Source organism: Takifugu rubripes, chromosome 15 (genome assembly GCF_901000725.2).
Source record: "Takifugu rubripes chromosome 15, fTakRub1.2, whole genome shotgun sequence".
NCBI lineage: Eukaryota > Metazoa > Chordata > Actinopteri > Tetraodontiformes > Tetraodontidae > Takifugu > Takifugu rubripes.
In genome coordinates, this window is record NC_042299.1 from 9,423,568 (window position 1) to 9,437,063 (window position 13,496).

The following is a 13,496-nucleotide window of genomic DNA, read 5'->3' on the forward strand; positions in this document are numbered from 1 at the left end:
CAGGCGCATTTAACCACCCTCAAAAAGTCCAAAAGGACCGTAGGAGGCGCTGTAACCATGTAACTAACCAAGCAAGCCTGACATTGTAGAGGCAAAATGTCATATGACATTTTTAAACCAGAATTTAAAGCGGAAACTGCTGGGGGGAAAGAGCAAAGGTGTTCGAACATTCCGTAAAAATGTTAGTCCTGAAGGACCGTTCTATATATGAAGCTATTCTCCGTGTGATGCCCCTAAATCCCAGCCGCCAATCTATGGAATAGCCCAATGAATTCAACCAGCAGCAGCAGCAGCTCAATGTGCCCAGACTGTGAAACGTGCCTCTCCAGACGCGCACGCCTGTTCCCAGTCTCATTTACACACGGGCGGTGATGTGGAGGTCAACTGCTCAGCGCAGAACACCTTCTCTACTCCCTCGACCCATTTTTACTTCACTTTTCTTCCTTTTCCCCTCCTCTCCTCTAAAAATGAAGGTTATCGTCTTGCGCTCCTCCGGCGCACCGGTCACGTTCCGCTGAGAGGGTCTTTTTTTCCCCCTCCGGGTGGCGGCGGGTGTCCCGGTGCCGCGTCGTCTGCGCGCCGCGCACCTTGAGGTGCACTGTTGCTCAGGCGTTATTTCACACGTCTCTACAAGAGAATAAACTGGAATTACGACCAAGCGGAGGGGCAGGTAGGTGCCTGCAGCAGCTGTGCGCGGATACTGTGGAGTGTTAGGGTGCGTGCCTTGAGGGTACTGGGGAGGGGGGCGTGGGTAGTGGGCAGTGGGTACTTTCTATTCATTATGTTTCTGCTGTTCGATCTGATCTGCACTCCGAGCACAACGTCCTCTGCGGGGGGATCGGCACTGCGGCTTCCCGCACTAGTTTTGGTTTATTTTATCTATATAGAGGGGGTATTTAGGTGGTGCGGCGACCTAAAGACAAAGGCTGGTTGGATTCAAGAGAGGCTTTCCCTCCTGAATGAATGTTGGCAGCCTCAAGTCAGGTCAGTTTCGTTCTCCTCTAAACGGGACAGGCTGTCATTGAGCATAAAATGCTGCCATGGCAACCGGATCACGGATGCGGTTATGGTCAAAACCCGAAATAAACTGAACTTTGATAGAGTTAATCTTAAAGACTGAGATCACTAGTGCAGGATCTGCTTGGCAGGACTCTGCTTCCGTAAACAGGATGCAATTTTATTTTCAAGCGGAACAAAATCAAGATGTGTTACTAACACATACACGGAACACGGTAGGTCATATGGAACATAAATAATACAATTGAGTTAAATTAGATTTAAAGTTTGGAAGGCATGTACAGTGGATAGATATTGTAAACAATGTTGTAAAAGCCACAACTGTGTGGAATAACAGGAAATAAGCTGGACGTAGGTCACGAACACTCTGCACTAGTCGATATCTAATTAATGGTGATAATATCTCATGTCCTTAAGAGGGCAGACTGAGGACTTCCATTAACGGCAAAATAGAGAAATCTACAAATCAAAACCCCTCAGAGATGGTTCTCTGACTTGGGGGGGGGGGGGGGGGGGGGGGGGGGGGGGGGGGGGGGGGATAATAGCCTCATTTTGCATGGTTTATGCACTTATTTTCCAAAGAAACTCGGTGATTTGAGACAGATGAAGGGAGGGCTGAGTGAACTGAGGGAAGGCTACAGTAATGAACATCATTTCCCTAACTAATACATTCTTACTCTTGTCACACACTCTCCTGTCGGATTTAATTTCCAGTCTTCCTTTCAATATTTCATATAATATATTTCATTCTTGTGCTTTCCTTTCCATCCTTCTTCCATCCCTCCCCCTGTCCCTCCCACACTCTGCTGGTGGTGTCGTGTTTTCCTGCCTCCCCACAAAGGTTGGAGTCTCAGCCCAAGGAGGGTCACATCCACACGTGCATCGCTCACCCTCCGTCCGTCTGCCCATCCCCGGCTAAACAGCCGTCAGGACGAATAGGAAGCTTTATTGGTGGACCCTGTTAAGTGTTAAGTGCTCCCTCAAGCCCTCCACTCTGTGTGTGCACTGATGTGTGGTTGTGTTAAGGCAGGGAACTAGGGAGGGTGGGGGCACCGAGTCGTCCGACACGTGAGACTAAGTGTATGGGTGTGTGTGAGAGTGTGTGGGTCAGGGAGGGGGGGGGTTAATGTCATTCAGGATACGAGTGTGCCTCAGATGCTGAGCTGAGCCAAGGAGGAGAGCAAACCAAGAGGACCTGCAAGAGGAGCAGCCATGGGGCTCGGACAGTCCAGCAAGGCGCCGGCCGCTGATGACACGGGTGAGGGTGAGTTGAGAAGCAGCTTCCTCTTCACGCACCATAAGGTAAAGCAGGGGTGGTGGGTTAAATGGAGGGTGGAAAAAAGTTGGGGAGCCTTGATTTTGTCATCACTGGTTAATTATTAGCTGCAGCAAAAGCGCGCCGCCAACCTGAGACTGATTTAATGCTGATTAGGTCTGTTTCCGGTCCCCTCAGCAACAGAGGAGATCCCTTCGCTGCAGCCACCTCTCAGTCTCCTGATAGTCACCTTCCAGTCGAAAGGAAAACGCGACAATACTCTCTTAAATCACTCTGGACCGAGTGCCATCAAAGTCTGAAGTTATTATGTTGATTGGCGAAGCTCATGTTCTGCATTTCTCCCTGTTTTCTTCCTGACGGGGTAGACAATACAGTGCAAACCCTATTGATCCTCGCCAGCCTCTGAAATTAATTTTACCTTGGCTGCACCCCAAAAACTTTACACGAGTCAGTGATTCACTCGCAGCTGCATTCCCCCCCCCCCGCCTTGCAGTGCAAACTTTATAACACCAAACCCAACTAACAGGCCAAATTCTATTTATTTTTATGAGTATCACGGTTGATTTGTGCGTCTACGGAGGGAATTTCATTATCATTGTTCAAGTGAAAACTATTTTTCACAGGCTGTGACAAATCAGTACATCACAGCCTAATGAATCTCATATCTACGGCTCTTTCTCCCTCACTCGCGGCAAACTCTATCAAAGAGGACATCATTATTCATGGTTAACCTTGCTGCAGAGTCATTTGAATGCCGATCTGGGAATGCCACTCATCACAAAGCTTCTCTGAACTCTGACTTAATGCAACAGCGCACCTTTTCCCGACTTCGGCGTGTCACAGGAGCAGTGTTTGATTTCACCTGAGGCGGAAGAATAATAAAGGCCCTGTAGTGCCAAATGGCAAAAGCCCCGATGGCTGGAAACAAAGTAATCCCCTTGCTGATGGAAGTTGCGTCACCGCCACAGTGGGTAGGATTCTTCATTTCTCAAGGATTGGTTTACTGCGCGTTGAGGGGGCATCACACACCTGAGCAGCAATAAAGATGCAAATGAAGCTTTGACCTTCTACTTCAGGAATAGTAAAGGCCAGAATTTGTTTAATACTAACCAACAGAAACGCTTGACATTTGAAATCTGATTATTGACCCTCAGAAGTTCCTGTGCAGCCAAAAAAAAAAGGAGAAATATGTTTTTAAAAATTGCTAAGTTGTCTAAAGATCACTTTTTTGGCTCACAAGTTTTCAAATGTTCATGCTCGAATAATTCAACACTAAAAGGCAGAAGGAAAGGAAGTATGGTAGAATCTACAATGACTCACCACTGAAATGGTTAGACTACGGTATATTTTGCATTTTCATACCAGGTGATATACAGAGGTGTGTGTGTGCGTGTGTGTGTGTGTGTGTGTGTGTGTGCGTACGAACCCTGTCAAGACATGTTTCGCCCCTCTGAGAATGACGTGTGCCTCACATGTGCTCCTCATGTGCCACATACGCGTTTCCTCTTGCAGCCTCAGGTTATTGGACAAGCCCTGTTTACTACAGACCGAGCTTCATTCGCATGACAGTTGCACGTGGACCCTTGGGTTCTGTTACAGTTGTCAGAGTAACAGAGAGAGCGCTGATGCTCCCTTGCTGACGTCTCCATAAGTGATTTACAGGCTGTCAGAATAAAAAAGACACGTCAAAATGTCATTCTGTCTTCAACATGGAGGAATCCTATAAGACAGAACTTGAAATATGAATGAAGGCGTGTTAAGGTTTTCCACTTTTGTGCCTTTAGAAAGAATTTGGTGAAGGGAAAGGGGACTTCTTGCAGCAGCATGGGCTCCACAGGGGAAACACCCCTCTCTCCCTGATTTTGGCTTTGCATAAATAATGTATGTATTCACAGAATCAGGTAACGCTGACAATCTCATCATCAGAAAAAGTCAGTTAGGAAGAGAAAGGAAAGTCAATGCGGGGGTGCCTAAAACCCAAAGGACAGGAAAAAGTGTGATGCTTTTATAAAGAAGTCCAAGCTTTCATAAAAAGATGGATTAGATGTAAGCTTCTGACAAAAAGTCCATACATTCCACTTGAGGGATTTAGTTTCTATCAGCAAGTAATCTTTGTTGAAGGAAGGTAGAAGGTAGAAGAAGGATCTCAGAGGCACAACCGAGATGAAAAGAGGATGGCTATCAAAAATTGTAGAGAGAAGAAAAACATGTGAAATGTACATGATTCTTCCAAAAAAATAGCCTCCACACAATGCTCAGCTGCATCAGGAATCTGCCAGACTTTTAAAATGTGAATGGCATCTATTTGGTTGTATGTCTAAATTGTAAAAGAATGCAATCGTGGCTTAGAATGACCGAAGAGAGGGGCTGTTAGGAAACAATGAGACATTGTTGACCTTCTTTTCTTGATTAACTTTGTTGACAGTGTCCATTATACCTGTACAAAGAAATTGCAACCTCCTTAGCACAGAGGTCCAATCTAACTCCTCTGAGGACTCCTCCTCTTGCAGATATCCATAAAATGCCACACAGGACGAATAAGGACTGTGATTATGATGGCTGCCATCTGGAAATAAGCTCCAGAGTATATGTGAGCTCAATAGAGGTGCAGTCTCAATTTTCACGAACCTCGATCAAATGCGTGTTGACACTTAAGAGGACTTTTTACAGTGGCGGAGACGCTTCAAACAGGACAGTTCATTCGGAGACTCCGTCTGAACAAGCGTGGTCACTTTAAGTCCAAACTGATTAGCGCCTGTCAGTCAAACTCTAATGAAGTTGATTTCCTCATTGACTGTGGAAATGCCGCGGGTGCGTCAATTCCACTCGCGTGCTGATTCGAATCATTCCACGCTCTGTTACTCATGTGTCAATCATTTAATGTGGCGCATTAAACCGTTCAAGGCCCTGCTGGTAAAATATCTCAGTCCATTCCTCCCCCGCTTTCTCCACTTTCTGCCAAAGCCAAAGAAGTATGAAAAGAATGGGGGGTAAAAAAACAACAACAACAATTAGGGCTCTGGAGGAAAATGCAAAGGTCACTCTAGAGTCTGCGTGTGTCTGTGTGTCGCCGGCGAGTCTACAGGCTTGCTAGCGTGGCCCAGATAAGGTTGTATGAACACTCCAACTGAGACATGGTGAGAGGTGCCGGTGATATGTGACTAACGCGGCGTAACATTACCTGTCACATCCAATATATCTGGCAGAATCGGCCGACGGGCTGCTGTGCAGGAAACAGGTGATGTTTTCGGGAGGATGTACTGTAATTCTTAGCAAAGGACAGAAACTAGGTGTGTAGGTCCACACACGTGTACCTGTGTGAGGCAGCTGTTCCAGCCTCAGGGGACACAACAAAGAGGGACAAAAAACAGGTTCTGTCCTGGTTGCCATATAAAGGAACAAACAGGCCCATCCAGTTCATAGCAGGGATAAATGATGGTGGAGAGTGAGACAGGATAGTCTGCTCTGGTTTGTAGATGTGTTTGTGAGGCTGTGGGGAACATTTGAGGTTTAGAGGGGAGAGATTTAGAAATCTGGAGCTGCAATGCTACTGTAAAAATAAGCTAAAATAAAAATAAGCTTCTGTTCCATGGAAAACCATAAAGGATGATCATGAGGGGCCTTTTTATGTTGAAGGTTATTTCAATTCATTGCTATTTAATGCCAGAGACCGACAAAGGCCCCAGAGGTCTCCATTTCAGCATGACTGTATTGTGAATTGATTGAGCTGAAAGGAAAACCTCAGAGTGAACCGACTCTAAACCCACACAGTTTTTTGCCCATTTAGAAAAATTGAATTACCTACTTTTCATTGCAATGTATTTAAATCCAAAATACCTGGGGTTTATCATTAGCTAGCAGTTACAGTTAACTGTTTTCATTGTGTGTGCCATTTCATATCTCTTACTGGGGGGTTTCTGCTCTGCTTTCTCATAGTGACTTTTGACCACTTCCAGATCCTGAGAGCAATAGGAAAAGGAAGCTTTGGAAAAGTAAGTTGGCTTTTACCATTTATTTTCTTTTCAGGCAGGAAAACTGAAGGATACCTGGGGAGTTGACTCATTTGATCCCAAACATGAATAATAATAGCATCTTTTAGAATTACAATATAAACAAATAGAACATTTTCTATACTGTGTTGTCCCTGTCAGTAGTGCCACTACTGGTTTAATTTCCTGGCCAGACAACAGCTCACAGAAATAAATCCGAGGAGGTAGATGTCACGTTGTCATGGCTTTAAGCCATACGGAGCAGAGTAATTCGCTCGAGGCTTATGGTACACATGAGATACAGCTCAAATGTGCTCTTGTGTGTGCACAGGCCCACAAAAGCATCCTCCCTATCTCCAACTGCAGATAAGCAGTCTAATCACAGTAGATGGCAAGCTGTTCAATGTAAGTAGCAATGCGATCAGGGTTTGGCTGATTAACTGTGCCGGCTGGTGGACAGATCACTCTGGCAGATAGCAGTAATCACTAACTTATTGGTGCACGCCACACAGACAAGCATAAGTACAAATAAATTATGGCTATCACTCAGCGGTTTATTGAGGCAGTGTCAAGGAGTCCCTTCCTGTCTGATGCCTAATTGGAATGACACTTACTCAGAAGGCAGCAGGTAGCATTTTCTGTTTCTGGTGGTGTCAAAGGAGACACATTTCATAAGCTCTATCAGTTCAAATGATTGCTTACATGATTCCCAGTGTTAAAATATATTTTATGCCGGTGTAGAAAGTTTAATATATGAAAAGAGGATTAAATAAGTGATCACCAGGATTAAACAATAATCCTGGAGCAAAATGAGCGACAAACAATAAAGCATTAGTCACTGGTGACTGATATTAAAAGGCTCGGTTGCAAAAAGATTTTGTTAATCATGCACTTGGCTGACCAATGACAACAAGCGGGCAGGAAAACGTGAGGAAAGCACAATCGCAGCACTAAGTGTTCATTTGTTTTTTGTTATTTTACCAGGTGTGTATCGTACAGAAGAAGGACACGAAGAAGATGTACGCCATGAAGTACATGAACAAGTTGAAATGCGTGGAGCGGAACGAAGTGAGGAATGTCCTAAAAGAGCTGCAGATCATGCAGAACCTCGAGCACCCCTTCCTCGTCAACTTCTGGTGAGCCTCCTCAGCAATGCTCATTTAGTTTTGTTGACCACGTCAGTTAAGCATGTCACCCTGAACCATCTTCTTCCTCCTTGTTTCACCTGGGATTTCAAACGCTGGACAAGTTGGAGTGTTCTTGGTTGCATTTTAGATTTCACATAGTGCAAAAATATTCTCTGTGGGTGACAAATGCAGAGTGCTGGCAGGCCACTCTGACTAAACAACTGTCTTAAGATGTGCAGGGAAGCACTTTGGCATTGTCTCGCTGAAATGTGGCTTTCCCCGATAAGGGAACATGCCGAAATGTGTTGATGCTTTTACAAACATGCAGGTTAACAAGCCCGTGGTTCCTGACACACACCCGCAGCCTCACAAACCAATTTTAAAAGCCCGGGAAGGTTTTATTTATTTGTTGCAACAAGAACGAGACTCCATCCACGACACCACCTCCTGAGAAGTCGCTGAAATGAAAATACAATTTATTCACTGATCCAAGCTTCACGTTGTACGAAGCCTGCCCGGCAGATTCTCTTTGTCGCCGCACAGTTAAGGGAACCGGGGGGAAGGTTTTCCCTCTGTGCATACAGAATCAGATGCGCGAGGCTCGTTTTCAGCAACTCATTTATCACATTTCAAAGGCCGATTTTGAACACCAGGAGTCAGACTCCTGGCGACTTGCTAAGTTTGTCTGACAGATGACATTAATCCTTGATAAGGACTCCCACTCTGCTGCGTGTGACAGGAAGCCACCCCCGGACTACAGTTGAGCAGAAAGGCAGAGAGGAGGTGTCTTAAAAAAGAATGGCAAAGTGGCGTTTGATTCACAGGTTCATGTCAGATGGAGGATTTCTGGGTCATTTTTCACCATTTACCATTTGGCTGGCTTCCTTTCAATCCTTTTTATTCTGTCTTTAGTCCTAAAACAAAACTCATTTAAATTTGAGATCATTTGGATTGAAAATGAATAGTTGTTGTCTTTTAATCCAGATAAGATTATACCCATTTAGAGTGATGGGAGGTTGGACAGCGAGAAAAAGAATGATCAAGGAGGTAGAGAAGGAAAGCAGCAGATGGAGGGCAGGGTATGGACCTAAGACAAACAGCAGCAGAGCTTGCTTTTTTGCATGCTGTGCTGGACAAAAAAAAATGGTCGTGAGTTAATGGGTTTGGCAGCGTAAACTCCCCCTGGATGAGGAAGATTTCCTCCTGAGATGTGCTTGAATCAGCGCTGTGCTGTCTCTCTGTCTCGCTGTGGTTAGACAGTAGCACGACTGTCCTAAGGTAGACACTCAAGGTCAGTCAGAGAGATTAGCAGGCATATGAAGTGCAACCAGCCAACTCTACAGGAAAAAAAATGCTTAAAGAGGTTTCCTCTGTCATCTAGCCCGTCCTCTCATCTTTCTCCTCTGGCTTCTCTTCAGTCACCTTGGCATCCCTTTGTCTCCTTGTTTTCTTCCTTGTCTCCTATTTCCTCCTCATTACTTCCTTTCTATTTTGGTCACCCAAAAAAAATTATTTTGACCCCCCAAAAAAACCTTTAAACAACTTAATTATTTCTTAATTTCCCCATCAGAACCTCAGAATTTATAGAATCCTAAAGTCTGGCACACAAGCTCCAATTGCCATATTGATGTGCCAGCAGCGGTAAGGCAGCCCGGCGCGTCTGTGCAGTGTAAGGAGAGCTTTCACTGGCAACATCACAGCTTTGATTTAAAGGCCATGGTCACACCATCAAAGATGGGAAGAAAAAGGAGTCAGGCGCCAAACTGTGGCAGCATATTTGTTGTGCTAGCAGAGTTAACTTTTGGATCTACTAACTGGAGCTGGACTAATTAGAGCGTGCGCAGTTACCCAAATCAGACATTATCAGTGAAATATTATTAGATAAATGAAGCTTTGATCATCCTTTATCATTTTTGGATTTTTTTCCCGCAGGTTCCCCTCATTAGGTTGATTTAGACTCTAACTTACTCTTACAGTAGGTGTTGACTGTGGGAGGATTGTGGGAGTTAACAGTGTGAGTGCGTGAGTGTCCGATGATGGACTGTCATCCTGACCTGGGTTTACGCCTGGCTCTTATTCAGTGATTGCTGGGACAGATTCCAGCAACCCCCATGACTCAGTTTTCACAGTTAACACAAACTGGATGGAAGGATGGATGGATGGATGGATGGATGGATGGATGGATGGATGGATGGATGGATGGATGGATGGATGGATGGATGGATGGATTTTTTAGTAGTTCCAGTTTAATATTCATTGTTAATATTGGAAAGCATCTTGGACTTGTTTAACTAATATCTGCATCAATAATTACTGATCATCAACCAAATTAAGAACAGAGAGGCTGATTTCGTAATGTTTGATGAGGAACAAAAACCCAGCAGGCTATTGTTATTACTTATGATGTTCAGAATGTTGTTTACCTATTTTACTGGACACATTTTGAAACCGTAATTTCCAAAATTTCCTTTTAAACAAACAGTAGTTTCTGAAGGAATTGACAATGTTCCGCACTATTCTGCATGGCTTCAGATTCAGTCCATTTGGCTTCAAAACATCTGTTCTGTTCTGTGTGACCCCTGAAACCCAGCTTGATATATAAAGCTTTCATTCTAAAAAGAAAAAAAAAATTGTGTAACTGTCAAGCCGAGAAATGCTCAAAGGATCAAAGTGCCGCTTTCTTTAGCGAGGCCCCTATTTGTTCAGTTATTACCTAACTTTGCTGATGGGTTTAGCTTTTACAAACATTAATGCATCAATGTGCAGTTTCATGCAGATTACAATGCCCCCCCCCCCCCCCCCCCCCCCCCCAGGGTCGAGTATGCCTGATATGTAGCAATACACCAGCACTTCACATTTTAAATGAATGTCCAGCCTTGGAAAAACTACAGTCCCTCTAAGCAATTCTAAGATCCACTTACACTTAGAAGCAACGTCATTGTGTAGCAGAAAAATTGGCTTTTCAAACCTGCGTTTTGTGCGCCTGAAAGCAGCGTGTCAGCATGGGAAGCACTGGGTCTAATGTCAGGGTGACCGGGTGAAATGTTATAATCAAGGGAGGTGAGAATAAGAAAACTCTTCAAGTACGATTAAGTTATTCAAGCGATTAATGGTTAAAGTAAGACCGCACTGAAGAGAAGTCATTTTGTTCACTTTTTGTAAGAAAGGGATGTTCTTATTTCTGCATGAAAGCGCATCGCTGCTTTACAGTATGTGGTCAGGGTCCATTAGACACAGAGTAAACGGAGCTGTCAGTCAAAAGAGTTGTGGGGAGATGAAGTGGAAGGAAGGTCAGAGGGCTGCAGGCATCGATCCAGCATGTCACACTCGGAGCGGCTGGCTGAGAGGGCTTTGCTCACGTCACGTTTCTGCATGCACACTCACGACGGAGAGCTCCTGCATTTGGCCAACCACATCTTGATGCACATGCACATTATTTGCAAGACTCTCTGATATTGATTCCCCCTCCGCCTTTCAGGTGTAATTATTAACCGAGAGTGAGACAGGTTATTTTATTTGCCTCATTAAAAGTGTGAGTTGCGTTTTGCAGGGAGGTCTTGGGGAGTCCAGTTTAAAGTAATTTAATTTCAGGGTAAAACAAATAAACTCCTTTTAAAAGGGAGGACATCTAGGAGAATCGAAATGCAATTCAAAATTTTAAATCTTTTCTTTTGACTAAATTATTATACTATCCCATTAGTCTGACTCCTCAACCAAAGAAGAATTGCAATAAAAGTTTTTAGTTTAGTTTTTATCGGCTTAAGTCCTAGGAGCACCGATAGCAACAACCAAAACACCAAATTCCAACCAGACCCAACCGTTTTTGAAATATGGGTGAGGTGACACTTCATGCTAAATGCAGAAATAAATCCATGTTTTGAAACTGTTTTTGGCCGTTAGCTCTACTTCCTCTGTGGTCGGTTTCCACGAAATGTTGCTGGTTTGCAGGGCATGCAGGGTTATGAGCACTTAAAGGGACCATTATATGTGCAGACTTTTAGATGATGTAATCTGCATATTGGAGCTCTTATAGCCTGTAGCTTTTCCTATAGAGATGTTAGTCTTGTAAATGTTTAACCCAAAAGAAGAGGAACCTCTGAGGCCTCTTAGGTCTTTGTTACTGAATGTATGGGTCGTATTGTGTTGCAAAAGCCAAACAAATGTCCTACAAATGTTACACACAGATGAGAGCAGGGATAAAATCTTCATTTTTGTTCACCGTCTAAGCCCCCTGTAGTTTCTCTATGCTTCCATTATTCAAGCGACCGTGGGCGCCTGCGCCTCTCAAAGCTCCATCCAGGATGCTCTCCCATCGGGCCGCATGCCTGGAGGCCACTGAAGAGGTCACATTGAAATGGATGTGGTGCGGGGCATCGTAGCACGGAAAAGCAGAATTAAATAAGGAGAAGAGGGGCAAAAAAAGCAAGAGAGCAAAGAGAAAAGAAGCAAGAGAGCAAAAAGCCAAATGCTCTGCTTTTAGGTTATTATTTTAAATTGTAACCTGTTAAAACATTAAACATGAGCCAAAGCAATTGTAAAAGGGTGGCCAAAGCTATCAATTTCATGCTCTTTTTAGCACACCGTTATAAAAAAGTTCAAATGAAACCGACTTTGTGATATTTCATTAATCGTGTGTTGTCAGATTAATGCTAATAATTGGGTAATTTTTGTGACCCGCCATATAATGTAACGGTGAAGAACGACTTTATGAGTGCTGTGGTGGCAGCAGGCCACAGGAGACTGCATTTATATTCAAACACTTGTAGCCACGTCAGAGAGCAAAACAGAGAAAAGCCCATTCAGAGGGAGTGTTACAGGGGACCAACTTACACTGTAATAGATCTGGGACGTCGCTAAAATGGCCTAAAATATAATGTTAATTTAGCAAAAGGTGAGACGGTTTATAGAAAGGGTAGTAGTCATAATACCTTGATATACGTCACGCAAGAAATGATTGAAGCATCAATAGATCATCTAGAGGAGTTTAGATTCGGAACTAGATTCTGTGAGTATATGTCTGTCTGCCTGTCTGCCTGCCTGCCTGCCTGCCTGTCTGCCTGCCTGCCTGCCTGCCTGTCTGCCTGCCTGCCTGCCTGCCTGCCTGCCTGCCTGCCTGCCTGCCTGCCTGCCTGCCTGTCTGCCTGCCTGCCTGCCTGTCTGTCCACCTCGGTTAGCTTTAAAGCAGTCCAGGGAGAGATTGCATGGCAGTCTTATTTACTTGTGAGAGGGAACGGCTCCCCAGCGTGATGATGCTCTTTCAGTCCCTACCACCTTTCTGATGGACTTGTGGGATGGAAAACACGGAAATCTCAGTCAAGCGTGAGAGCTATTTTTCCACTTGATTAAACTGGGTTCGTAGGAGGTTTTTGTGTGCAATCGATCCGCCTAATGGATTTGCTGCTCCTCGCTGTGCCAAAGTCCACAATAAATATTTGTTCTATTCATCGCATGTGAAAATTTTACATAGCAGAATCTTAGATTGCACTTTGAAATGTCTTTGAAACAGACGTAAAAAAAGTTGCAGTTCACCCAAAGCTGGAGGACTTCTTTCTTTAAGGCTTTGCGTGTCTTTGTTTCCTGCCTCCACTCAATTCCTTAGCTTCTCCGTCTCCTCGAGCATCTCCCACAGCTTCTTTTGTTGTTGTCGGTGGTAAACTCACTGTGGCTCTTCAGCCTCCCGGTGTTGACAGAGATGAGAAATCTGCTCTATGAAGCCCTCATGTTTGTCTAAGAGCTGCTGCCTTGTACATTCGGCCATGGAACAAGACTTCTCTGTTATAAATGTGCAGCCCCCCCAGACCTTTTCTTGAAATGTCTTCTTTGTCTTCTTTGAGTTGCACTCTCATCAACTTTCCTCTGTCCGAGCTCCTCAGCGAACCTTCCTGCCTCCTTAGAGAACTGCCTAAGAGTTCTTTAATAGTGAGCTGCTGCCTCATGGAGTCTTTGATAGAGAGCTCTTCATTAATCTGTTTAATCATTTCAGAGAGCTCTTTCTGTCAGTGCTACAGATTTTACACACGCAACAGTAGACATTGTCTTTTCATGGCCCCCCACCCTCATTTTTAGCCAAGAGCTCTTTAAATGCCT

The 13,496-nt window shown here is 44.4% G+C and overlaps 1 protein-coding gene across 5 annotated transcripts in view; it reads left to right on the forward strand.

The window, feature by feature from the left end:
• Window positions 1–332: 332 nt before the first annotated feature.
• The window catches only part of stk32a (serine/threonine kinase 32A), a 33,048-nt gene continuing 19,884 nt past the window's right edge, over window positions 333–13,496 (forward strand). Inside the window, exons 1-5 of one of the 5 annotated variants that reach the window (XM_029847962.1) lie at window positions 758–984; window positions 1,149–1,232; window positions 1,859–2,281; window positions 6,230–6,285; window positions 7,267–7,418. In XM_029847962.1, the coding sequence (XP_029703822.1) occupies window positions 2,230–2,281; window positions 6,230–6,285; window positions 7,267–7,418 (260 nt within the window). In that variant the 5' untranslated portion in view covers window positions 758–984; window positions 1,149–1,232; window positions 1,859–2,229. Of the gene's footprint in view, window positions 671–751; window positions 1,233–1,858; window positions 2,282–6,229; window positions 6,286–7,266; window positions 7,419–13,496 lie in introns of those variants that run through there. The other 4 variants (XM_029847963.1, XM_029847965.1, XM_003970943.3 and 1 more) reach the window with 4 other exon arrangements.